This window comes from Lepidochelys olivacea, assembly GCF_965140295.1.
Source record: "Lepidochelys olivacea isolate rLepOli2 genome assembly, chromosome: 27".
In the NCBI taxonomy this organism is placed as follows: domain Eukaryota; kingdom Metazoa; phylum Chordata; order Testudines; family Cheloniidae; genus Lepidochelys; species Lepidochelys olivacea.
Genome location: NC_140437.1, coordinates 17658861 through 17682568, shown reverse-complemented (window position 1 = coordinate 17682568; position 23708 = coordinate 17658861). Strand labels below are relative to the sequence as shown.

At 50.7% G+C, this 23708-nt stretch overlaps 1 protein-coding gene across 7 annotated transcripts in view; it reads left to right on the top strand.

Moving 5' to 3' along the window:
* The window catches only part of LOC311513861 (zinc finger protein 385C-like), a 195395-nt gene that overhangs the window by 123859 nt on the left and 47828 nt on the right, over window positions 1-23708 (top strand). For 2 of the 7 annotated variants that reach the window (XM_084616004.1, XM_084616002.1), the window contains exons 2-3: window positions 16117-16746; window positions 19638-21947. The exons of 2 other annotated variants lie outside the window; for them this stretch is intronic. In XM_084616004.1, coding sequence (XP_084472130.1) covers window positions 16228-16746; window positions 19638-21170 — 2052 coding nt within the window. In that variant the 5' untranslated portion in view covers window positions 16117-16227 and the 3' untranslated portion in view covers window positions 21171-21947. Of the gene's footprint in view, window positions 1-11137; window positions 11186-11921; window positions 13579-16116; window positions 16747-19637; window positions 21948-23708 lie in introns of those variants that run through there. 3 more of the 7 variants (XM_084616001.1, XM_084616003.1, XM_084616006.1) reach the window with 3 other exon arrangements.

Genomic DNA, 23708 nt, shown 5'->3' with positions numbered 1-23708 from the left:
GCCTCTGAGGCTGCCTGTGTCCACGTCCACTTGCATGAACCGTGTTCCACCATAACCAGAGCACTCGCCTGCCCTCTGGCTGAGAGCAGGGCAGGTCCACGGTGGGCCGATATTAAGCGAAGAAGAGATTGACATTCCGTCATTGTAGTGCACGCTACAGTCCCATGTCACTAAGTGCAGCTATATATGGTCCTGGCTTGTTCTGCGTGTCCTCTTGCCCGGTCATCTTTCCCCGTCGGCTTGGGGTGTGTTGTGGGGGAGGGAGTTTTTTCTTTATTTGCTTTAAATATCTGGGCCATTTTGGAAGTCTCGCACCTGAAGCAGCTCCTTAGTGCTGGGCCATTGCCAGGCCGTACGGGGTCGCGTCCTGGTGCGAATTGCACCCTGCCCTCCAGATAACTAAATGGTAGTGTGTAAATGGGGCTGATCCTCCGCTAGTTTCCACCAGTGTAAATTGGGAGTGCCTTGAAGTCAATGGAGCTACGCTGCTAGGACACTGGCCCGAGAGGTGAACGGATGGTGTACACGTACCTAGAGCACATGCCATGGACAGGGCACCTTGTCATTCAATACTGTTACTTGCCAAAGGTGCTAGACCAGTAAAAACAAAACCGCTCACCGGTGCTTTGTCCGTACACCCCGCATGTAAATAATGAGACAGATAGAGATTAAGAGCAAATTTTCATCATCTGTCTCTAAATGTGCACAGACAGGTTTTCACACTCAAGGTTTAGTCCATGCAAATTTGCTTGGGTTTGCATGCAGTATATTCCATTCCCCAGTGCAGTCTGCATGCATGTCCCCCTTCCCCTGCAGTTAGTGAAGAGGGAATTGCAGAGGCTGCATTGGCCCCTCTCTGGACAGTCAGAAACACTGAGCTAAACCTTGTTCTAAATCCACTTGTCTCTTTGTGTGTGTGCCCCTAACCTCTTCAGAGAGACTCACTATGGTCTAGTGGGTGGGGCAATGGCCTGGGCATCAAGAGATTTGCGTTCTGTTCTTGGCTCTGACCCTGACCTGCTGTGTGACTGTGGGGAAGCCACTTCCTCTGGTTGTGCCTCAGTTTCCCCTCCCACTCAGTCTCGTCTAAACCTCTTTGGGGAAACGACTGTCTAACTGCTTAGCACCAGCGCCTTTGGGTACTACAGCAATAGAAGCAATGAAGAACAATAGTAGGTAATTGAGAAGGCACTGCAGCAAGAGATCGGTGCGCTCGCGCAGGCCAAAGTGGTGGGAGGGAAAGGAACCTGCTTAATTTGCTCTGAATCAGTTGTTTCACCGGAACGGTGAAAGAATCACAATTTAAATTTCTTTCCTCCCTTTTCATTTCCGTCAATTATTCTTTGGCTGTAACAAATTGGACTCGGTTAGAATTTATAAATTAAAAAGAGCCGGGAACAGAGGCTGAACTGATCGGGGGATTGTTTTCTCTTCTTTCATGAAACATTCCTTCCCCTCCACAAAGGAAAAAAAAGAAGGGGGGAGGGGTGATGAGGAGGGGAGAGAGCCTGCCTCAGGGTGTAAAGGAGACAGAATTAGGATTTGACAGTTACCTCCTCCTTCCTGACTCTGCCCCAGGTCAGGATTAACCATGCGTCTTTCCTCTGTTGAGAAGCTAGTTACCCGCCACAAAGTTGCATTCCTCTGAGGAGACAAGTCAGATCTTTGCTCCAGTGGTTTGTGTGAATTCAGGGAATGAAGGCTGTCCAGGATGAAATCCCAGAGAACTCCTGGTCACCTTGAAAGGTCACCAGGCCACCTTGAAAACACAGGAACTCCAAGCCCTTCCCAGGTGCAGGGGGGTGGGGGGGATTGATTTTAGGGATGCATTTCTCAAAGCCAATTTCCAACTAATTAGCTGGTGGTTGAAATGGCCGTGGTTACAAATTAAGATGTGCAATCAAAAAGTGGCATTCTCAGTGCTTTATTCTGCACTTTGAGAGAGGAAACTCCTACATCTAGAGAGATTTGAGCTGATTTTTGCTTTTTCGTCATCATTTTTTGGCTATATTATTCCTAAATATGATTTGCTCTATAATGCTCCTCCCTAGCTGCAGGGGCAGCAAAGGCAGCGAATTGCCTTGCAATAGCCCGTAAGGTGTTGTGAGGCTGGGAATAAGATAGAAGTGGGAGGAAGTGCAGGGGAGGACATGATCTGATTCAACAAAAACTTCCCTTGTTGCTGGGCTGCACCGCAAGGACTGTACATCCTGGCTCCAGCTCAGTGAACGATGAAGTGCTAGGACAGGCGAATATGATTCAGTCCTCTAGCAATGTCCGGGTTTGGGTGGGAGGAGGAGGGGTTCAGAAGGCCCCTCTGGCATTCTGCGAAGCATCATGAGATCACAGCCGAGTCAGGACAGGAGTTGCTTGAAAAGTCTGGGCATTTCAGTAAATAGAAGAACTCCCCAGTCCCTCCTCCTCCTTCCCGCTGGCCCATGCTTTGGCGACCCTTGGAGGAGATGGCTGAGTGGGTCGGAGCTTGGGAGAGCTGACTCTCAACGGGACATTTCTCGTCCTGCTGCCTGCACAGACCCTGGGCTTTGGCGCAGAGCAGTACTGCCAGGAGGCAGGTTAATCACATACACAGTGACTGGGATGCTCCGAAACAGCCTGGGAGCTGCGGTCGCGGGTGGCGGACTCTGTGGGTCTGGTGCTAGGGAGGCAACGAGCTAACCAGGCCGCTTGCCCAGTAACCTCTCTCCGAGGAGCTTATCTGGTTCCCGTCACCATAGGATCTGAGCCTCTCTACTGTCTTTGTCCTGCTGACAGGGAGTGGCAGTAATTCCTCATCTGTAAAATGGGGCTGAGACCTAGCGCAAGTGACTGGCCCAGGGCCACACTCAGAGTCTGGTGGAGCAGGGAACTCACCCTGGGTCTCCCCAGTCTCAGACCACAGCCCTAACCACTGCTCTGCCCTTCCTCCGCCAGGCGCCAGCAGCTCCTCCCTTGTAACAGCTGGCACGGGCTTGTTGTGTCGGCAGAATGAAAAGGGCTTTGACTCCAGCAAAGGGCTCCCGCCGCGCTGCGCGTCTGGGCACTGTGTGCGCAATAGCTGCCAGTATTTTTACCCCCAAAAGACACCGCGTTGGGTGCTGTCTCCCGCGTGGGTGGGGACTCCCTTCACAAGCCAGCTGCCTGCCCGCCTCCTCCCACCCTTCCTAACACGCCACGACTGGGTTCCGAGGGCTGCCAGGACCGAGCGACCCAGCCGAGGAAGTTCCAAAGTGGGCGGTGGCATTTGGGGCTCCTGCCGGTCTCGAGCATGTCCTGGGGGGCTTTCCCTGGCTCCGATTTGATTTTGGAACACAGCCTTCCTGTCGCCAGCTGCGGGGTGGCTTGGTAGAAATCCTCCAAGCTGGGCACTCTGGAGCCACTGTCAGCCATGCTCACGCCTTCCCCTCTTCCCAGAGAGCCGCTGGCGCAAAATGTAAACTAGCTCCCGCAGAAGAGCACGTGGATCTCTGCGCCACTCATTATCCCTCATTCGTGCCCAGACAACAGAGGCGTCTTGTGCCCGATCCCAACAGAGAGACATGTCGGCCACAGTTGGCGATGTTATGCCGTGAGGCGGTGTTATGTATTACTTTGCTTGCCGCGTGCTCGTGTCACAAGGGTTTGGGTGCGTAGGACCATAGACGCCGCCAGTCTGGATCAGGCCTCAGCACCATCTGCTCCAGCATCCTGCCTCTGACAGTGGCCAGTACCAGGCAGTTCAGTCGAAGGAGGCAGTTGTGGGATAATCTGCCCTCCAGGGGGGGTCTTGCCCTGGTCTCTAATACATATTGGCTGAAGCCCTGTAGCACGAGGTCTCATATCCCTTTCAAAAATGTTGTTGTAATTAATGGTAAGAACTGTGGATGTTTTTATTATCCATATAAATGCCCAGTACCTTTCAGAATCTTTTTGAGTTCTTGGACTCAACAACTTCCTGTGGTACTGAGTTCTGCAGCCCATGCTGGGCGAAGTTGTGTTTCCTTCTATCGATTTTTCATCTCTCACCATTTAATTTTGCTGGGTGTCCCATTCTCATGTTACAGTTCAGGGGGAACCGAAAGTCCCAATCTCCCTTAGTATCTCCACCCCTCTGAATACACCCCATGGTCCCACTCCAGTTATTTACCCAATAAACTTGGCTCATCAGCACGTGGGATTTTCTGACCCTTTGTCTCCCCGCAGTGGAACAGAGGTGGAAGCCCAGCTGGTAACAAGGCATTTATGATTATTTATTATTTATTATTATTCCCATAGCACCTAGGAGCCCCAGTCCTGGATCAGGACCCCATCGTGCCAGGCGCTGTACCCCTAGTCTGTAGGAACCCTGTGGGCTTAAGAGAGGGGTGGGAGGGCAGTACAGCTTTCCCAGCACTACAGAGCCGCCTTTCTGATGCCCCCGTGTTTGTTCCATCTGTTAACGGAGGTGGCTAAGTACAGACCATCAGAGACCCTGACCCAAAACAACCAGCTGCCAGATAAAATATGCAGGCAGAGCACATCATTAAATTCAGCGCCGCCGGAGCCTACAGGGCCAGCCCTTGAGAGACCACCAGGGGCCTGCCAGCTCTTCTCTCCCGCTCCCCAGTGCGGCTTGACCCAGGCCTCTTGGCCAGGGGCAGAGGAAGCAGAGAATCCGTGTCAACGCAGCCTGTGTTTGAGGCTGAGCGCTCTTTGCATCAGCTTGACAGAACAGAGCCAGGCGGCCCCGTGGCCATACTGGGCTGCTCCTGCAATTCTGGGTCACTGGCTCTGCCCTTTGGAAAAACCCCTGCAAGGGAAACGAGTGGGGACTGCACATGGGTTTGGGGAGAGACGAACACTGCTCCGCTCAGCAGACCTTCCCCTGGGTTGTGATCCCCACGTGGGGCCTCTTCTTGCTGTGGTTTGGGGGTGCGGGGAGGCTCTGTCGTGCTGGGGTGTCGGGGAATCAAGAATTCTGATTGGGCTGCGGCGGGGTGCAGAGGATGCGTTCCAGCTGGGGACTGGAGCGTGTAATGTCCGCTGAGGAGGGGCTCTCTACTCCATGCGTGTCACGTCGGGTTATGTCGATCGCAGGGCGCCTCCGACCCAGAAAGGAAAGAAGGGTGACAGCAAAGAAAAAGAGAGAGGGTTTAACTCATTCAGGAAATAAAGGGAAACATGACTTCCATTAACGGCTTCAGAAAGAGGCACCTTTCTGGCATCGCCGCCTCCGAGTCTTCAAAAGCCAGGAGACTTTGTAAAAAAATAATACTTTGTTTGGGGTTCTTCCTTTTGCCATCTGGATTTTGAACCTTTCGGTCACACTCAGATCACGTTTGCGGGAGGGTGTTTTTCCCTCTGCAATGACAAGGGCTAGAAAGTAGAACTGGTTGGGAGTTTTCTGACACCTGTTTTTTGTTTGTTTGTTTTTTAAATCTGGGCGGGGGGTTTGAAAACATCCCATTTTGACACTTTGTAAAAATCAAAACGTTTCATGCCACAAAGACTTTCTGTACAGACATTTGCCATGTTCTGTTCGAATTTTTTAAAAATAAAAAGGTTGAAATCCAAACAAAACAGTTCAGATTTATTGAAATAAAATATTGTGATTGGCGTAAGATGGAGAAAAAAAATTCAGATTTTGTGAAAAATTTTGAGATTTGGACTTTTTGTCCCAATTCAGGATAGGAAAAAATGTTGAAACCTCAAAATTTTTTGTAGGGCAGGAAATTTGTCACAAGATAACATGACTCCAGGAGCTGGGGCTTTTAGAGAGACACCAGATATTGTGAAACTTGTGAGATCTAGCAACCCTGGGTGACAATCTGGCCCCATTTGGAATCAATGGCCAAACTCTCATTGACTTCAGCAGGGCCAGAATTTCACTCCTTGCATTTGTTTCACAGTAAATCTATGTGCTAGAGATGGCATCTTCCTATCTCCGCCATAAGATCCCTTCTAGGGTATAACCGTGTCCCAGGATGGGTAGTGTAAACGCTGGTCATTGTCTCTGTGCCGTTTCTGAGAACGCTGTTCCGTGAGATTCAGGTCATTCTCACTGTGAACTGGGAAGAATCCCTCTGTGCTATCTGTAACCTTGAGCCTGTGTGGACAGCTGAGAGGGCTTCTGGGCTCGAGTCCTGCCTGGAGCTACAGAGCAGGTAGGCCAGCAGGTATTTCTCGGTGATGGGAGCGATTTACCAAAGAACCAGCTCCTCTAAACCGTATCGCACGAAGGGAGCAGGAGGAGGCTGACGGGAGGAAGCATTCGCTGCCAAGAGGGAGTTCTGCAGGCTGAGAGGATGGCAGTGCCATGTGCATGTCTGCGTCCCTCCTCTGAATTGTGAAAGGCTGGGAATTCCTAGGGACAGGGAACATTTCCGATATGGAAAAACACAGGATTTGTTATTAAAACTGTCTATCACCAGAGCTTGGGGAGGAGCAGTTTACTCTGCAAACTATCCAACATCCAAACACCCTCCAATTAGGGTAAAAGGATGCTTTGGCCAAGAGCTGTTTAGAAACCCTGTCAGCTTGAAGCGATCTGTACGTGGCAGGTCCGTCCTATGAAAAGATGGCTCCTACTTGTCCCCGCACGCCTCTTTATTTCCCCTTTCTCCTTTCCAACCAGCAGCAGGGGGGGATGTCCTGTGGATAAGGCACTGGACTGGGGATGCCACAGACTCCCTGTGTGACCTTGGGGCAGTCACTTAGTCTCTCTCTGCCTCAATTCCTCAGCTGTAAAATGGGGATGGTACTTCCCTACATTAGCGGAGTGCTGGATGGATAAATACATCCCAGGTTATGTAGTTCTTGGATACTAGGGGAACAGGAGCCAGGGCATTTCTTTAGCTCTTCCAAAGCATCCAGTGCCCCTTTAACTACCAAGGTAAGTGGCCAGATTTTCAAAAGAGCCCAGCACCCAACATGCCTGCTGAAAGTCTGGCCCCAGAGATGGGGGCTGAGCCCTTGGAAATCAGGTTGCTCAGCACCTCTTGGAAGTGTTCAGGACCTTCTGACTCAGGCCCCGGAGGAGCAGTGCCCTTGGTTCCTGATCAGACATGGAAGGAAATGCCATAGTAAACCATGTTTATTGTGCTGAATCTTAACTTGGCTCCTGTGCCCCAAATGCCCTTGCCTTCCTGGTGAGGGCTAATTGGGAACCTCTCTGAGCAACTCATGTTCCTGCTCTGTAGAGCATGTGACAAACCCAATCGGTGATAACAAGGGGGAGCAGCCGGAGGCCTAGCTAGAAACACAAATCTCCCACGGCCAATTCGCTAGCTAATCTCAGGGCTTCCCTTTTAGCAGTTGTGGTCTCCGAATGGAGACAAGTTTAAATTACAGGTGCACTTCTGAGAAGGCTGCTAAGAATCCTGCTGCTGTCCCAAGGAGACCTGCGGCCCATCTGTTGTTAGAATGATTTATGACATGTAGAGTGCCCAGAAATGTGGCAGGCATGTTACAGAACGGAGAGACGAAGGTCCCTGCCCCAAACAGCTCACAGTGAGGTAGGAGATGTAACGTGACAAGAAGGGGCATGGGAAGGAACACGGAGAGGTTGCAGCAAGAAGATCGCATCGAAATTCAGTTTAAGCGCATACACCCCTTGGTGAGTCGACCGGATGTTAATGGTTTGGGGTGTTGCTGCTGGGGTCATTCTGGAGTGCGTGAGTCTTGCTGAGGGGTTGGGATGTTGACTGGGGGCTGCTGGGTAAACAAAAAGGTCCGGAGTTGTCCCAGGGTTTTGGAGGGGATAGAAGTTCTCCTGCGTCGGGGCACGAGCCCATATCTCTCTATTGATGGCCAGGAAGAAATTTCCCCTGAGAGCAAGTTACCCTGTAACGGCAGGGTTTCTTGCACCTTCCTCTGAAGTAGCGCTGGGCCTAGATGGACCCTATAGCAATTGCTATGTGCTGTTTGCCCACCAATTCTGCATGTTTTCAGTAGGGTCTCCCCTAAGATCTGGTACCCTATTAGCCACCACTTCCCTCCCACCCTCCAGTGGAATGCACAGTAGCCTGCAGGACTGAATGTGGCTAATATCATTTTCCAGATCCCAGGGAAAATGTAAGCAGTTCCCACTTCCTGGCTAGACCAGGCTGCTCCATCCCTGGCAGTGGGTCCTAGTGGAAGGAGGTTCAGTGCAAGGACAGGGAGAGCGGAGATGAATCTTTCCTGCTGTCTGTTGAAACTGGGTTAGCCTTTTGCGCTTCCGGACGCCTCTATTTCTCGGTAGGGTCCTCTGGACATTTCTGTTCATTAGCCCTGGAGCCAAATGATCTTTCAAGTTCTAATGTGGGCTCCTGTGAGACTGGAGGAGGAGAGCGCTTGGTGCAGCGAAAGTGATTCAAAAGACCAAGTCCTCTCTCTCACTTGCCTGAGCGCATCTTCCAAGCCCCCGTCTTTGGTTTCATCTCAGGGCCCGGTAGTGCGAGGCGGGAGCTAAGGTATCTGGGCGAGAACATTCTGGGACAAGGCGTCTCTTGCCAGCCTGTCTCAGATCTTTAAAAAACCCTCAGAGAGAGGAATTCGCTCTCCAGGCTGGCAGCCTTCCCCTCCCCGTTCCAAGGGCTAGCTTCCGCCAGATACAATACAGCTCCTAATCCAGCACATTCCACCCAAGTCCCTGCCCCACCTCCCTTCATCTAATTCTGGCTCCACACCAGGAACAGGTGAAGCAGGAGGCGAGAGCCACGTCTCTGCACCCCACAGGGGCTGGACAAGATGGGGCCGGGCAGCGGGGAGGTAAAAGCAGGTACATGCAGGCTCCTCTCCTGAAGGGTAAGCCCTGGGGGTGTGTGGGGGGGGGGTGTAAATCCCTCCAGCTGTTAACGTTCCAGAGCGGTCAGGCGTCCTCACACGGGAGCGGGTCCCCCTCCAACCATCCAGGCAGGAGAAGAGAACGTTCCGGGTCCTTTGCCCTCGGGGGCAGGCCTGTGCCACACCGCACCCCGCCATTCCCCTATGCCCAGTGCCCTCCCGCTCCGAGACTGCCCCCCCACACACCGCTCACCACGACTGTCCAGTGCCCTGCACACCACCGCCACTACCCACAGTCATCATGTTTTACCTGTCCGGGTGTCGGCACGCTGGTCTAGCTCTCCTTAGTGCAGACGCAGTCGTATCGGTATATTATGATTATTATTTACTTACCACGTGTATCACAGCAGCACCTAGCAGCCCCAATGGACCAGGACCCCCTGTGCAGAGCTATACACCCTCTGCCCCGCCCAAGAAACCCTATTCCTTGCCCCAAAGAGCTTACAGCCTCGGTAGGAGCTTTACACCAGTATAGCTAAACCTAAATGGGAAGGAGAATAATATCTCCTGGTAAAAGGCACGTTTAGGCTGGTGTAACTGCATCCGCACCAGCATCGTGCCTGTTATAACGATTTTGGTAACAAACCACCTCCCCTACCCCACTTAGCTGTAGTGGGACAAAAACTGTCTGTGGGCCAAGCCTAAACCTCTCTCCTTCAGAGCCGTGAAGCTGGGAGAAACATAAATGAGTGAAGTTTACAAATTATAGGCAGTGCTGGCAGCATCAATAGTTAAGGTTGGCAGTAGTTAAGGTTGCCTAACGGTTTCCATGATAAGCCCCTGTTTTGTGTTGCCTCTAATGTGATGGAAGATTTTTGATGTCTCCTGAAATTACGTTGCAGAATTTTTCATCCCAAGAGGGGATACTCTTGAACTATTGCTCTATCGAGAGCATCTCCAGCAAGAGAGATGTGGCAGACCTGCCCATGATACAGTGTGATCTTATGGTATTATAGAGCCATAGGACTGACTTAATTGTTTAAAGGGGGAGTCAAGCTGGGAGAGGTAATATCTTCTCTGCACCAACTTCTGTTGGTGAGAGAGACAAGCTTCCGCGCTTGCACAGAGCACTTCTTCAGGTCTCAAGGGGCAGTGTCGTTTTCAAAATTGTGCATGGTAGTTTTTTGCTCACCGACAGACAGACCCTTACCACATTAAAACTTCCTTTTGACCCACCATTGTTTGTACCACAAAACCAGACTAGTCTGTTTCATTTTGACTTGTGAGTCAGTATCTATAATAGTTGGGGGGGAAATAGGCTAGTTTCAATCATCGGCTGATCCATTTCTGTTATCTGGCATCAGCTGGGGCTGGCCTCAGTGAGAGCCGGGATACTGGACCTAAGGGATTTTGGGTCTGCTCCAGGCTGGCCGTTCCCTGTTCCACTTTCCATGTCCCATGTTTCCCTTTTGGGTTCAGGTTGCCAACAGCGATGCCATGTTTGGATTGCAAACGCTGCAGGAGGATGTATGGTCTGGTCTGGTCTTGTTTTGTTGGGTGTTTGTTTTTTAAAATAAACGTCCATCCTTTGGGACTTACAAGTGAACAGTTAATGGAGCCCTTTGCGTTGCTTTCTTCTGCCGAGGGTTTTCTGCCGCATCCAGCACTGTAGCTCCAGCCTCATACAAAAATCGGGGAGGGGGAGGGGGAGGGGAGGGGGAGGGGGAGGGGAGGGGAGGGGGAGGGGGTGGGGGAGGGGGAGGGGAGGGGGAGGGGGACCTGCCTGCGTTGAGGTTAAAAGCCGTTTCCTTTAGGTGAGATTTGTTTTCGGCTGGGGAAGGGGGCAGGAGTCTGGTTTTGAAGGCGTATAGACGATGCCGGGATGGGTAGTTCTGTAAAGCAGAGGAGCCCAGGGTTCGATTCCTACCTCTGCCGCAGGCTCCCTGTGGGACCGTGGTCGCCAAGCTCGGAGCTGGGTTTCTCCAAAGAGCCCATTGCCCAGCTAGACACCCCGGGGGAGCCGCTTCGTTCATGACTGCTTTATACAGGAGCTGACCGCCTCTCCAAGGGGCCCATGGCGTCTCTGGGGACCCTCCCTTTGTCTGTCTTGTAAACTCCTCAGGCCTGGCGCTGCCTCTTACCATGTGCAGCAGCTGGCATACTCTCAGCTGGGCTGTCTGGGTGCTCTCACGTTGCACATCATTAATCCAAATAGCAGCTCACAGTGTGGGCGATGCCTCAGCCTGAAAGGGGTTTTTTTTTGGAAGGAGGTCAGGCCTGTGGCTTGGGGGGAAATAAATCACCTGGGGAGAGACAGGCCCCTCCAGTAAATCCCCCCTCCCACCAGCCCCCCCTTTCCCCATCCAGCCCTGGCCACCGCTAGTGGCCACTGCAGCTGCTGGCAGCTGAGAGCATCTGAGCAGGCAGAGAGTCCACAGAGCAAGATGGCTGCTCCCATGTCCCAGTGAGTGTGTGCAGGGCTGCAGGGCTTTGTCTCCACACATCCCTGCCTCTCCCGGGGCACCGCTTCCTTGGGGCAGGGGGGGCTGGGCTTGGCAGCAGCCTGCAGGGTTCTGCCCCTGATGCCTTGGGAAGTCGCTGGCTTGGGGCGGTGGGGGGCGTAATTTTTGGTTTACAAGTGGTGGGGGGCTGGTTTGATTGTTATTTTCTCTATTTAAAAAAAAAAATCCGGGAGGTTTGCAAGCCCGCCCCCCCCCCCATCCCAAATCCTATGGCAGCTTTTCAATGGTACGTATCTGGGGGGCTGGCTATGCAGGGGGGTGGCTGTGGGGGAGGATGTTGCTCTTCTCTAAGCAGTTATCCAAACCTGGTCAGAGATCAGGAGCCAGGTGGGTATGTCAGCGGTGTGTTTGTAATCTGGCCTTTGGCTGGGGTCTTTGAGGCGTGGATGTCAGGAGAGGGGCTTATTGTCTTCAAAATACATCTGCCCAAACCTCTCTCCAGCCAGGCGAAATGGGGGGGATGCCCCAGAGGGGATGGGAAAGAATTTGGTCACTTTCCCCCCCAGACACACACACCAGCCTCATCTGAGAAGGAAACATGGCTTTTGATTATCTGCCTAGTTCACAGCTGTAAGGGGAGTGAGCAGACCTGGAGTTCGCCCACACCAGCTGCTCCGGATCCAGGAAATGCAGGACGAGCTGCTGCTTTTCACTGCACCTTGCCCACCCCTCGCTTTCTCCGAGCGCTTTCACTTTAGCAAGGAAATGGTTGGATGCATTTTTACCCATGTTTTAGCCCAGGTCCCCCCCCACCGTCCCCCGGCTCTGTGCATTGGAGAGGCAAATTCTTCAGCTGATCCTTGCCTTTGGGATGGGCAGTCCTGAACATATTTTTGACTCTTTTTTAGGCTAGTCCTTTTTAAAAAAAAAAACAAAACAACCTGCTTGATGCTCTTTGTAGAGGGTGAGAGGCTGTGAAGTCAGTTTGTTTGTTTTGGAGTTTGGGAGAGAGCAGAGAAAATGGAAGGTTTTATTGTGATCCGTGATTATTGTGTGTATTACGGTAGCACAGAATTCTCGAGATTCTCAGGACTGTAGCAGCTCAGGTCCCTCTGTGTAGGGAGATACCTGGGGCTGGAGGTTCTAGTGTTGGGGGCTCAGCTGCCCCCATTCTTCTTATGTCACTTGTTCCCCCACGGAAGCTCTGCTGAGTGCTCCCAGGGAGGCTATGGAAGCGGGTCGATGCATTCGCACCCCCTGTGAGTTCAGAGAGCTAGTCATGGCCCATGCTACCATCCCAGGGAAGGCGCAGGTGGGGGTGGACGCTGGGGCAGACTAGCGGGGGGAATGGATGGGACCCAGTGCTCTGGGAGCTAAGCGAGTTTGAGGGACCCTGAGCCATCTCACGTGCTCTGAAGAGGATCAGGGTCTTTGGGGTGGAGAGACTTACCATGACTGCCCGAGTGTTAGTACGGTGAGCAGTGACGTTCCCTGTTGGGTAAGCGGCGGTTAGGGGGAGCGTGGGCTGTTGTGGGGACTGTGAGCGGGGCTGTGTCTGTGTCCTAGGACCCAAGACCTTCTCTTGCTGGGCTACCGGCCCCCACTCTGCTGGGTCTTTCCTCCCCTGCATCCCGTGCAAAAGCTGTGTCCCACTCAGGGAAGAGGAGTTACCTGGCACAGCACCTGGGGGATGGTTGGGAGCGGCTGCTTCTCAAGGAGAGTCTTGGTGAGGCCGCCAGGCAGCTGGAGACAGGAGACCTGGTGGAGCTTCCCCAGGCGCTGTCTGACTAGCAGTGGCCGAGGAGACATTTAGCAAGAAGCTTTTGGCTTTGACCCTTAGACAGGCAGGGCCATCATGGCCTCCCAGGAGGGGACATTTCTCTCTCCTTCCCAGGGGAGCTGAGGGTGAGGCTCTTGGGCTTAAGCTGGGCAGGAAGGCTGCAAGCTTTGCAAAAGAGCCTCTCGCTTTTGGAACCTTTTTCCTGGGTGCTCGCAGCTGCACCAGGCAGAGGAGGGGACAGGAGCTGCCCCAAGGAACCCTCAGTCTTGGAAGAAAACAGAATGGCTACATTAGATTTAAAAGGAAATCAACCTTCATGCTTCAAGGCACGAATACCCTGCAGTGGGGAGGAAACCTCCCCTCTGGGCAGGTGGGCCCAGTATCGGGTTTCTCTTTCCTTCCTCGGAAGCATCTGATGCTGACTGCTGTCAGAGACAGGCTCTTGGACTAGATGGACTCTCGTATGCTCCAGTCTGGCAGATCCTTTGCTCCTGCTTTAGCACCTGCTCCAAAGCTCAGTGAAGTCCGTGGAAAGGCTCCTGGCTTTCGTGGGCTTCGGATCAGGCCCTGAGAGGGGACAGTTCCACGTGCCAAATGCATCTAGGTGCAAGACAGGTAAATATTGTTCCTGGTACAGTTGGTGGGTGGGCAATTGCAGGAGGCATGTGCTTGTGTGGGAGGGTTTTGAACAGGGAAGAGTACCAAGGGTTAGGAGCTTTCTCCCCAGCATGAGGGGCTGTTAAGTAGCAGAGTCCAAATTCTGCTCTGCCTCCTGCCCAGAACATCCACACAGGCTTCCAGGTGGCCTTGAGGCCAGCATGGGTAAAGATGGGGCAGAACATGACAGATCAGGTCCCTTGGCCTGCCGGAGTAGAACAGCGTGAAAGTTTCCTTTGGGTTGAATGTTTTTGGCCGGCTGGAATGGCCACGTGTTGAGACCTGGGTCTCACCCATAGCATAGGTGGACTAACGGTGCTTAGCAGGTGCATGGCTCTTCACAGACATCCTCCCATACCCCAAAGGGAGGCAGGGAAGTACCATTCTCACCATGCTACAGATAGGGGAAACTGAGGCAGGTTTGCTAAGTGAGGTGAGGTCACAATGGGGAGGAAGTGACATTGCCAACATTGGAACCCAGGAACTCCTGACTCCCGGTCCGGTGCTCATCCCACTTGCCCACACCTCTGTTCACCCCTTCCCTGTCCGCGCAGGTTCTGCTGTAGCTAAGTCCGTTCCGAGTGTCCGTGCGGCTGGGTGACAACTCACCTTTGCTGGGGGATGCCCTGCGCCTCTCTGGCATGCTCAGCTGTGGCTGTCTTCCAGTGTACTTCCCCCTCCTCGGCTGAGCTGAACTGGTTACATGTGCTCGGAGAGCAGAGACCAGTGGAGTGTTACAAAGAACAGATTTGATGAACAGGGTGATTACGGGGGGAAATTTAGAGTACTCGGAGCCTTGGCACAATTGGCTGCCATCGGGAAATGCTTCTGTGCCAGAAGCCCCTAGGAACCGTGGCAATTCGAGGGCGAGTCTGTGGGCAAGTCACAGCCCTTTGTGTTTCAGACAGGAAATGGTTGAAGAAATATACTGACATGGGAAAAGACTTGCTAGTTCGGTGTTGGCTTAGGATTTCAGAGGTCCGGTGGGCGGGAGTGCGAAGAACCCATAAACCAAGGGGAGGCTGCAGTGCCCGGCCTAGTGTCTCCTGGAGCAGCATTCTCACTGGAGCCAAGGAGAAACCGAAACCCGCACAGCATCGAGTGGGGCTTGGAAGGGGATCGGGGGGCCGCACAGTCCATAGCAGAGGCCAGCGTGCACGATTGTGGCACAGATGCTATGTTCCATCCAGTAGGAAGTGGAGCTTTGGGGCACGCCCTCTCTCTGCTGCTGGAGACTCTCCCCTGCTTTCCTCTCCTGTGGGCTCAGGTTTGGAGGCAGGGCTTGCCGGTTTGATGAAAATGTTAATTATAGTAACGTCAGTTCCCTTCTCTCCTTCGTTCCCCCCATGCCCTTTTCCCCTGTAGTGCCCCATGCTGCTTCCTTTCTCATTGTAATGAAGTAAAGTCAGCACCCAGTGAGGGGTGTTAATGGGTGGGATAACCTGCCTTTTGGGAAATCCTAGGAGCAGATTCACCCGCTAGCCACAAGGCGTCCTTTGCAAGGGTGTCAGTGGGAAATGAGGACTGTAGACCATTGCATAGAAGACTTTCCTTGTCACACTTGTACTTCCTTATCCCTTTCTTGAGCTGTCTGTAAAATCCCAGCACTGCAGAAGCGAGCCGCGTCTGGGCCATCCACAGAGGTGGGAACTAAATGCATTTGCTAGGGCTTCGGAGTTGCCTTTGACTTGCTCGCATGTCATAACCTAGGCCGATCGCCCAGAACTGTGAACAGCTGTAACGCTCGTCACTGCCGTGCATGTGGTGGGAAGCCTCCAAAGGCACTGGGGCAGGGTGTGCCCAGTAGGGACGGGAGAATGCCGAGGGGGGGCTGATGCAAAGGGGATAAAGGGAGGAGCAGCTGGATTGTTTGGGCTTCCAGACATGCTTTGTTCAAGGGCCCGTTTTCATGGCAATGAGAACCAGCCATTGGGCTGCATTATCTCATGACCTGGTGGGAGGGGGGCATTACATGAACTTCCTACTGCTGGGTGAGGCTCCACGGTTAATAGCAACACTGGGGGCACCCACATGGGCCAGCCCATGGAGTTTTAACCCCTGGGTTACCTAACCTGGCTCAGAGGGGTGTAGACAATTTGCTGGAACCTTTCCATGTGCTCACGCTCTTGCCATTATTACCCTGAGCTGCTGGTGATGGCAGCCAAGGGAACAGATGGGGTGGAGGAGGCTAGCAGAGATGAAGCCCTGGTAGCCTGCACCTCGCCCTCGCAAAGCATGCTCTGGGCCAGGGTATGACTCCTCGCCTCGCCACCTCTGGATGGTGAAGGGGAGGGTCTGTTGGCCAGGGAGGACAGAAGCGTAAAGGAATCTCTCTGAGTGGTCGGCCTGTCCAATGGCGGCTGACACTCAGTTGGGCGCTCTCTGCGGTCGTTTAGTGCCGCCGTAACCCGGCGTTAAAGACAAGAATAAGTAATGAGCGAAGACAAAGGTTTGCCAGCGCCCTAATCCCTCTCCCCTTGTCTCTTTCATCTCCAGTCGAACCAGGAAAGTGGTACTAGACCTTCCTTACTAAATTAAATGTAGAGGCTGCTCCTCCAAGGGAAAATTCAGTTCATCCATAGTGTTTGATTTCCCAACCACAGCAGTATGGTGCCTCCAGGGAAAAAGCCAGCCGGGGAAACTTCCAATTCCAACAAAAAGTGCAAGCGCTATTTCAATGAGCACTGGAAGGAGGAATTTACGTGGCTGGAGTTTGACTATGAAAGGAAACTCATGTTTTGCATAGAGTGTCGCCAGGCACTGGTGAAGAATAAACATGGCAAAGCGGAGAATGCCTTTACCGTGGGCACGGATAACTTCCAGCGCCATGCCTTGCTGCGGCACGTCACCTCTGGAGCTCACCGCCAGGCGCTGGCGGTTAACAGAGAGCAGCTGGCTTTTGAAGCTCGCATCCATAACCACCAAGAGCTGCGCTCCGTCATCAAGGTGGACGTGAACCCCGCCAAGATCGCTGTCCTCACCACCGTGTACTGGATGGCTAAGGAGGAGATCCCAGACGAGAAGTGCTCCTCCCTGCTTGAGTTCCAGAAGTTCAATCTCTGCCAGGCGTTGCTGACCTCGGAGCACAATGACTGTTACCACCCCAGCAGCGTCAAAGAGATGCAGGTGTGTGTCTGAGCCGGGCACTGTTCGGTTGTGTTTTCTGTCCTTGTGCTTGATCGCAATGGCTTTGGGCTGCCCCCCTGCTGGCGACATGCCCACCAGTAAAGACACCTTAATGCCCCCAGTTCAGCAAAGGCCTGACACCCATCTCCAGCAAAGCACCTGGGACCCAATTTGGGAAAAGCATCCCTGTACACAAAAGCTCTTTGCCTGTCCTTTACCTAATCAGTGGGACAGGAGCATGTACTTAAAGTTTTTAAAGCATTCCGGAATCAGAGCCATAAGCACATGCTCCAGTCCCACTGGACGTGTCCCTAAGTGCTTTGCTGAACCAGGGCCTAAGAGCCACCTTTTAACAGGGAGCCTCCTGTCTTAAAAAACTACTTGAAGGTGTCCACCATGTAGGTTCTGGTATAATTTTATGGACCGTTAATCATGATGCCTGGCACTCTTACTGTGCTCTGTGTTCTCCTAGTGCTCTGCCGGCGTTACCTAATCAGTCCTCACCAAACTCACTGGGAAGTGGGTAAGTAGTAGTGTGGCCCCATTCTACAAGTGGGGAATCTGAGGCACTGGCAAGTTAATGCAACTGCACAAGGCCACTCAGCTGTTCAGGGCCTGCAAAAGGCCTTGGCTTATTTGGTGCACAGGTCTTGTTCGCTGGCCTCTTGCAAACGGGTGAATTCCCCCTTGGGGAATAGTGGCAGAGTCGGGACAAGAACCTATGAGTTGCTTGGGGTCACCTGTTGGCTCAGTCCATTAAGCCATGTGGCCTCTTGGTCTACACTAAACCTTCACATAAAACCACTTGCAACTGGCGATCCTTCCTTGGTGTTCCTTTGGTGTGGAGGCTCAAGACAAGTTTCTCAGTATTAAAAATTGATGCAACATCTTGTTGGTGTCGACAGCTAATTAGGCAACGAGGGCATTCCTAGGAGTTCGTAGAAAGTGATAGAGTCCATCAAAGACTGGCCTTTGTCAATAAACAGGGAGTTTTGCATTCGTTCACATGCGTTTAGTGTACATGGGCAGCCAGTGGACTTTAGAAGGAAGTGCAAAGAATCCATTTTTAAAATCGGAGACATTTTTTTTCCTCCCTCCTGTTTGAATGTGCCAGATTTCACAGTAAATTAATGATGAATATTTTAATGATAAAAACCTCAAGAGATCAATTAGCATACCAGAGCACCGTGGGGGGTTTTTGTCCTTTTTTTACCCTAAACTGGGTGATCAGGAAGATCAAGTTGAAGGCAAAGAGTTCAGAGAGGATTTTCTTAATTTTACAAATGTTTCATGCCTGTTAAAATCAAATTAATTTGTAGTGAATTTTGGCTGTTTGCCAGTCATTTAGCTAAATAAAGAACCCTATTTTACTGCAGCTAAACTAACCCACTAATTAGATTTCTCAGCCTCTAATGGTACTTGCAGCATTTGGGGAAAAAAAAGGATTTTTTTTTTCAAATCAGTGGTATTTTAATGAAAAGGGTCAAATAGAATTAAGGAGAAAAAGACAACATGAAGTTTCATGGTTTCTTCAGCATGTGATTTGTTTTTAAAGCATGAGAGTAACTGATGAAATTATAACAAAATAAAAAAGCAGGTCTTAGGTATGTTAATTATACTCTAACGAGGATGAGATTCAGGAGTCACTATGTAGGGTAAGGGGGGAGATTCAGGAATGCATTCCTATTTGGGATCCCACCTAAGCAGGTGCTTAATGTTAAGCATGTGTTTATGGCTGATTGAAATCAATGGGACTTAAGCACAAGCCTAAAGTAAAGTATTTGCTCAGGTGCTTTCCTGAACAGGAGTGTTAGCCTGAGTTTTCAAATACCATTTTATCAAAACGAGCAGCAAGTTCCCTTATTTAAAAAAAGGAAACCAATTTGGAACAGAGACTTCAATTTCCTGTATGTTTGTTCAGCAGCAAGCACAAAGCGGCCCTGCCTAGTTGAATCCTGTGGGCACTCTCACGGTATAGATATTAATGAATAATACTGCCGTATTTTATAGTAATTGGCAAGAACAGCGCTGTATCAGTGCAGCGGATCTTGGGTCTGATTTACCTCTCTGACGCTGGCATGAAAGGAGAACAAGGCCTAAAGAGACAGTAGAGTAGGATACAGTAGCTTTTATTTTTTTTAAATAAAGGTTGCCTGGATAATTGTCCTCGTAGTTTCCATGTAAAAGATTCTGCTCGATGCTGCTCTGTCACCCCAGTGTAAAAATCCGGAGGGAGTCCTGTGGAGTTACTTCAAATTTAGGCCTCAGTTCAGGAAAGCTCATCTATTCAGGGGGGGAGTTTAAGCATGTGCTTCTCTTTGAGCATGTGTTTCAGAGTAAAATTTTCAAATGTGCCTAAGTCTCACTGACTTCCATCGACTCCTAAGTGACCTAGGAACCAAAAGGTAACATTCTGAAAGCATCTAAGTCCCATTTCCAAAAGTGATTTAGGCACTTAGGAGCCTAAGTCTCACTGAAAGTCAGTGGGGTTTAGGCCCCTAAATCACTTAAGCCACAATTTTAAAGCAATTTAGGCACCTAGCTCCCTTTAAACATCTGGATCTTGGAGCAACATTTTTTAAAAAGTGCCCAAGTACCATTGATTTTCATTGACTCCTAAGCCACTTCTGTGCTTTTGAAAATGGGATTTAGGCTAAGTCATTTGGGTACATTTTGAAAATTTGACCACAAGTCTCATGGAAAGTCAATGGGACTTAAAGTTAAGCCCGTGTTGAAATGCTGTCCTGAGTCAGGGCTCTACACTGGGTTAAGTGAGATCAGAGTCAGGACACCTTGCAGCTTTTAGGGGTATTTTTAAGCATGGTTCGAAATTCATTTTAATTTCTTTTTTCCCCCTGCCCACCCCGATGCTGCTTCGTTAACTGGCTCAGGCAGCGATCGTTAAAGTCCTTCACAATGAGGACAGGCACAAGATGAAAGCCTCGCCATTCGTTGGGCTGGTGGTGGACGAGATGGTCGACATTTTGGAGCACAGGAACCTGGTCATGTTTACAACCACCATCTCCCCGTGCGACGGGCAGACCTCCATCACATTCCTGGGCAGCTTTGAGCTGCCAGCTGGGGAGGCCTACACTGTGGCGGACAAAGCGGTCGAGGTGATGCACTCTTTTGGCGTTCCCACCATGAAGATCACGTGGCTCAGCTCTGAAAGCTCTTTCCTGATGGCCGATAGGCTGAATGGGGTGGGGACCAAGCTGAAGTCCATCTGTCCTCTTCTCACTGAGATGCACTGCATGTCCCACAGGAGCTCCCTGCTGCCAGCTGAGAGTGTTGTAAATATCGAGTATGTCCGTAAATACGAGACCACGGTGGATGCTGTCTACCGACTCTACTCCAACTTCAAAGGGGAGAGCAACAGCCTCCAGGAGCTGCAGAGTGTCCTGGATCTATGCGAGATAGACCTGGAGGGCCCCAAGACCATCCACTGGACTTCCATCTTCCCAGCTGTGGAGGCAATTGACTCCTCATGGCCTACGTTGGTGCTTCTTCTGGAGAGTGAGTCGCAGAGGTCCCCCGTGGCGTTTGGCCTCTGCGAAGAGCTCAAGAAGTTCCAGTTCGTGGCTTTCACAAAGATCCTCCTGGATGTCCTCCCCGTCTTCCAGAAGCTGAGTCGGTTCCCCCAGATTGAGGACTTCGATCTCTCCATCCTGAAGCCCATCGTCTCTGCCACCGCCACCACCCTGCAAGCCCAGAAGAACACAAGCGGCCAGAATTTCCAGGAGTTCCTCAACGAGATAAATGAGCATCCTCGAGAGGACCAGGAAGATGAGAGCCGTTTCTACTACAAGGGGGTGGAGCTTGCCAGCTGCTCCAAGTTGCACCTGAAGAACTTTGAGCACTTGAAGGAGACCTACCTCGAGAGCGTGCGGGGCAACTTGCTGGATAGGTTCCCTAGCCACGTGCTTGAGGCTGTCAACTCCTTCTCCGCCATCTTTAACCCCAAGTGCTACCCCCAGTCTTTGGATGATATCGGCAGCTATGGCATCACCGAACTGAACTTCCTCTTGCAGGCTTATTCCCGGGTGGTGGTGAGTGAAAGGGCACTGAACGATTTCCCTCTTTTCAAACGGATAGTGTTCAGCCTCAGCCAGTTATCCTTCAAGGACCTGTGCATCAAGCTGGTTTACAGCCATTCCGAAATGCACGAGCTCTTCCCGGACTTTGCTGTCCTGGCTGCCATTGCTCTGGTCTTGCCTCTTGGCTCGGTGCTCTATGAGAAGATCAACCGGGGCCGGGAACTCATGAAACGCAGCCAGTGGCGCTATGCGAAGGACTCCAGCCTGTCCAACTTCATGAAAATCGCTATAGATGGGCCCACCATTAACGAGTTTGACTTTGCGTTAGCCATCGAGTATTACGAAAGTCTGAGAGAATCCGATTTCATCATGGCACAGGTTAAATAAGATGAAAACCAAGCCACCTTTTGGGGTGATCAACTGTGAAAATACGAAATATTTTTGACTCCAAGATGAAGTTACCCTGCTGATAGGGTGTGAGGCCTTACATTTAAGCAAGAATATCTAAGGGTTGAGTTTTGTTTTGTTCTCATTATTACGATTTTCCCTTCGCTTTACCACTCTCATCCCTTTCATCATTTCCGATCAGCCAGCCACACAAACGCGCTACAGAATCTAGGGCTAAGTGTGGAATGTTGCAAGAGTATTCTGTTCAGCGCCGGGAACTTTTGAGCAAGGCCTATTGTGAAGCAGGACAAGGGAGCTTTTTCTTAAATTCATTTCGGTCCTGCTATCTCAAAAGAAATTTGATTGAATTAGCTGAAATATTTAATATCCATTTTTCCTGCTGGTTTTAGCCACACTATTAAATTTCAAATTGTGTTTAGATTCACTTTATCTTTCCTTCAAAAAAAAAATCTCATATCTTGAGCTCAAACATAATGTTGCTTACGCACACCGTTCCTGGCAGCTTTCTCTTGATGTTCTGTTCTGCAAAAAATATCCAATTTTTTCTCTTTGGAGCCTAGAGAATGAACACTGAAGAGACAGCATATCTTTCTGGGTCCGTCACACATCTCATCATGCCTAGCAGTGTCTTGTTAAAATTCCTTGCACTGAGCACAAAATATTTTTAGTGTTGGAATCAGCTCATGATCCTTACAAATTCAAGTAATTTGGAGAGTGATTTTGTAATCACCAAGGAAATAGAAACTTTTAAATGAATCCTTGTGTATATATGTTTGTGTGTATGTATATATATATATATATATATATATATATAAATTTATATAAATATAGATATATATTAAATAAATATATCTTCACTTTCCTAGTGTTAAAGTACAAAGATATCTAAAAGGACTTTGGTTTTTTTTTGGTTTTTTTTGGTGCAACGACAGAATAAATTATATACAAGGGTCCAAAAAAGTAATAAACAGTGAATTCCTGGTCTTTTCAGAACAGTGCATTGTCCCTAACCTTTCCGTTGTAGTCTAAGCCTTCTGCAATCTTACAACCAAAGAAAAGGTCCTTTAACATCTACCTTATGGACAAACTTGAGTTTTGTTTCTATTGATTTTTTTTTTTAAACGTTCCCTCGCCTTGGAGCGAGTGACATTGGGACAGTCAAGTGTAAGATGGCTCCTCTGTTAGTATGGGGTCGGTACACAAGTTTTTAACCTTTGTAACCATGTCCGGATAGAGTCTATGTTGCATGGCATGTGTCCTCTTTGTTAATTACATGGGCTTATGTTTGTTTTTACCTTATTTGCGGTGTTTTTCTTAGTTTGGGGGAGGGAAGGGGGAGAAGACCCTTATTACTGGTTTTAATTTGCAATAAAGTCAAAACATTCATCTAAAGTATCACGTCATTTTAATGCTTGTGCACCCTGACAGCTGTGCTCGTTTAGCAAAGGGTTTGGGCATTATTAGCTGTACTAGGAGGTCAGAAATCCCCCAAGTCTCCAGGTTCCCATGCTGAGCAGCACCGTCCCTGTTACCACCAGGCAGAACCAAGCCTCATTTCATGCATCAGGGCACGTTTTCCCACTAAGGATCCAGAGCCCAGTGAAGACGGTGGGAGTCTATCCACTGACTTCAGTAGACTTTGGATCAAGCCTGAATTCCCAGTGTTAGTGGGTGACGCCTGATGCTTCCCCAGTGTCGTTCCTGGGGGTCCAGACCTGACATTGTCCCCAGGAGCGTCTCTCCATTGCCACCCCCTGTACTTGTGTTTAGTGGGGTGTTTCTCCTCCAGGAGTTTGGGGGCTGGAGGTGTAGCTCCAGGTACATCTACACTGCGGGTGCTGCAGAGGGACAGCCACGGTGCTGCAGCTTCGTCACTCTAGCGTAGACACTTGCTAACGCGACGGAAGGGGGATTTCCATTGCTGTGGTCAGGCCACCCCCTCGAGAGGTTGCTGGGTCCATCGACCCAGCTGCGTCTACAGTGGGGCTTCGCCACACTTTGCCACACAGGGTGCAAAATTTTTCACACCCCTGAGTGATGTAAGTTGTAGGTGTAGACCAGGCCGAAGAATCCAGCTCTCGCCACTGCATTAGGCCAAATTCAGTCCGAGAGCGAATGAGTGTAACTGCGCTGACTGCAATAGACTTGCACCACTTTGTACGTAGCCCCATTTGCTCCTCGGTGCCCACTGTGCAGTAATAAATCAGCGACCCGGTCTTGCTGAGATGCTGATGATCTGTGTCAGGGATCAGCACTACACTGGGTTATGCACCGTTCTCCCTTACAATGAAAGCAAGCCTTTAAATCTGCTTCTGTTGCCGTGCTGTCCATCCCACGCACCGCACAAACAAGGGGACTTCAAAACGGCCAATCTAAAAGTCACCTGACTTACCTGAAGAAGAGCTCTGTGTGAGCTTGAAATCTCATGTGTCTCACCAACAGAAGTTGGTGCAATAAAATATATCCCCTCCCCCCACCCCATCTCACTAAATTCCCTGGGACCAAAAGCAGCTGCTA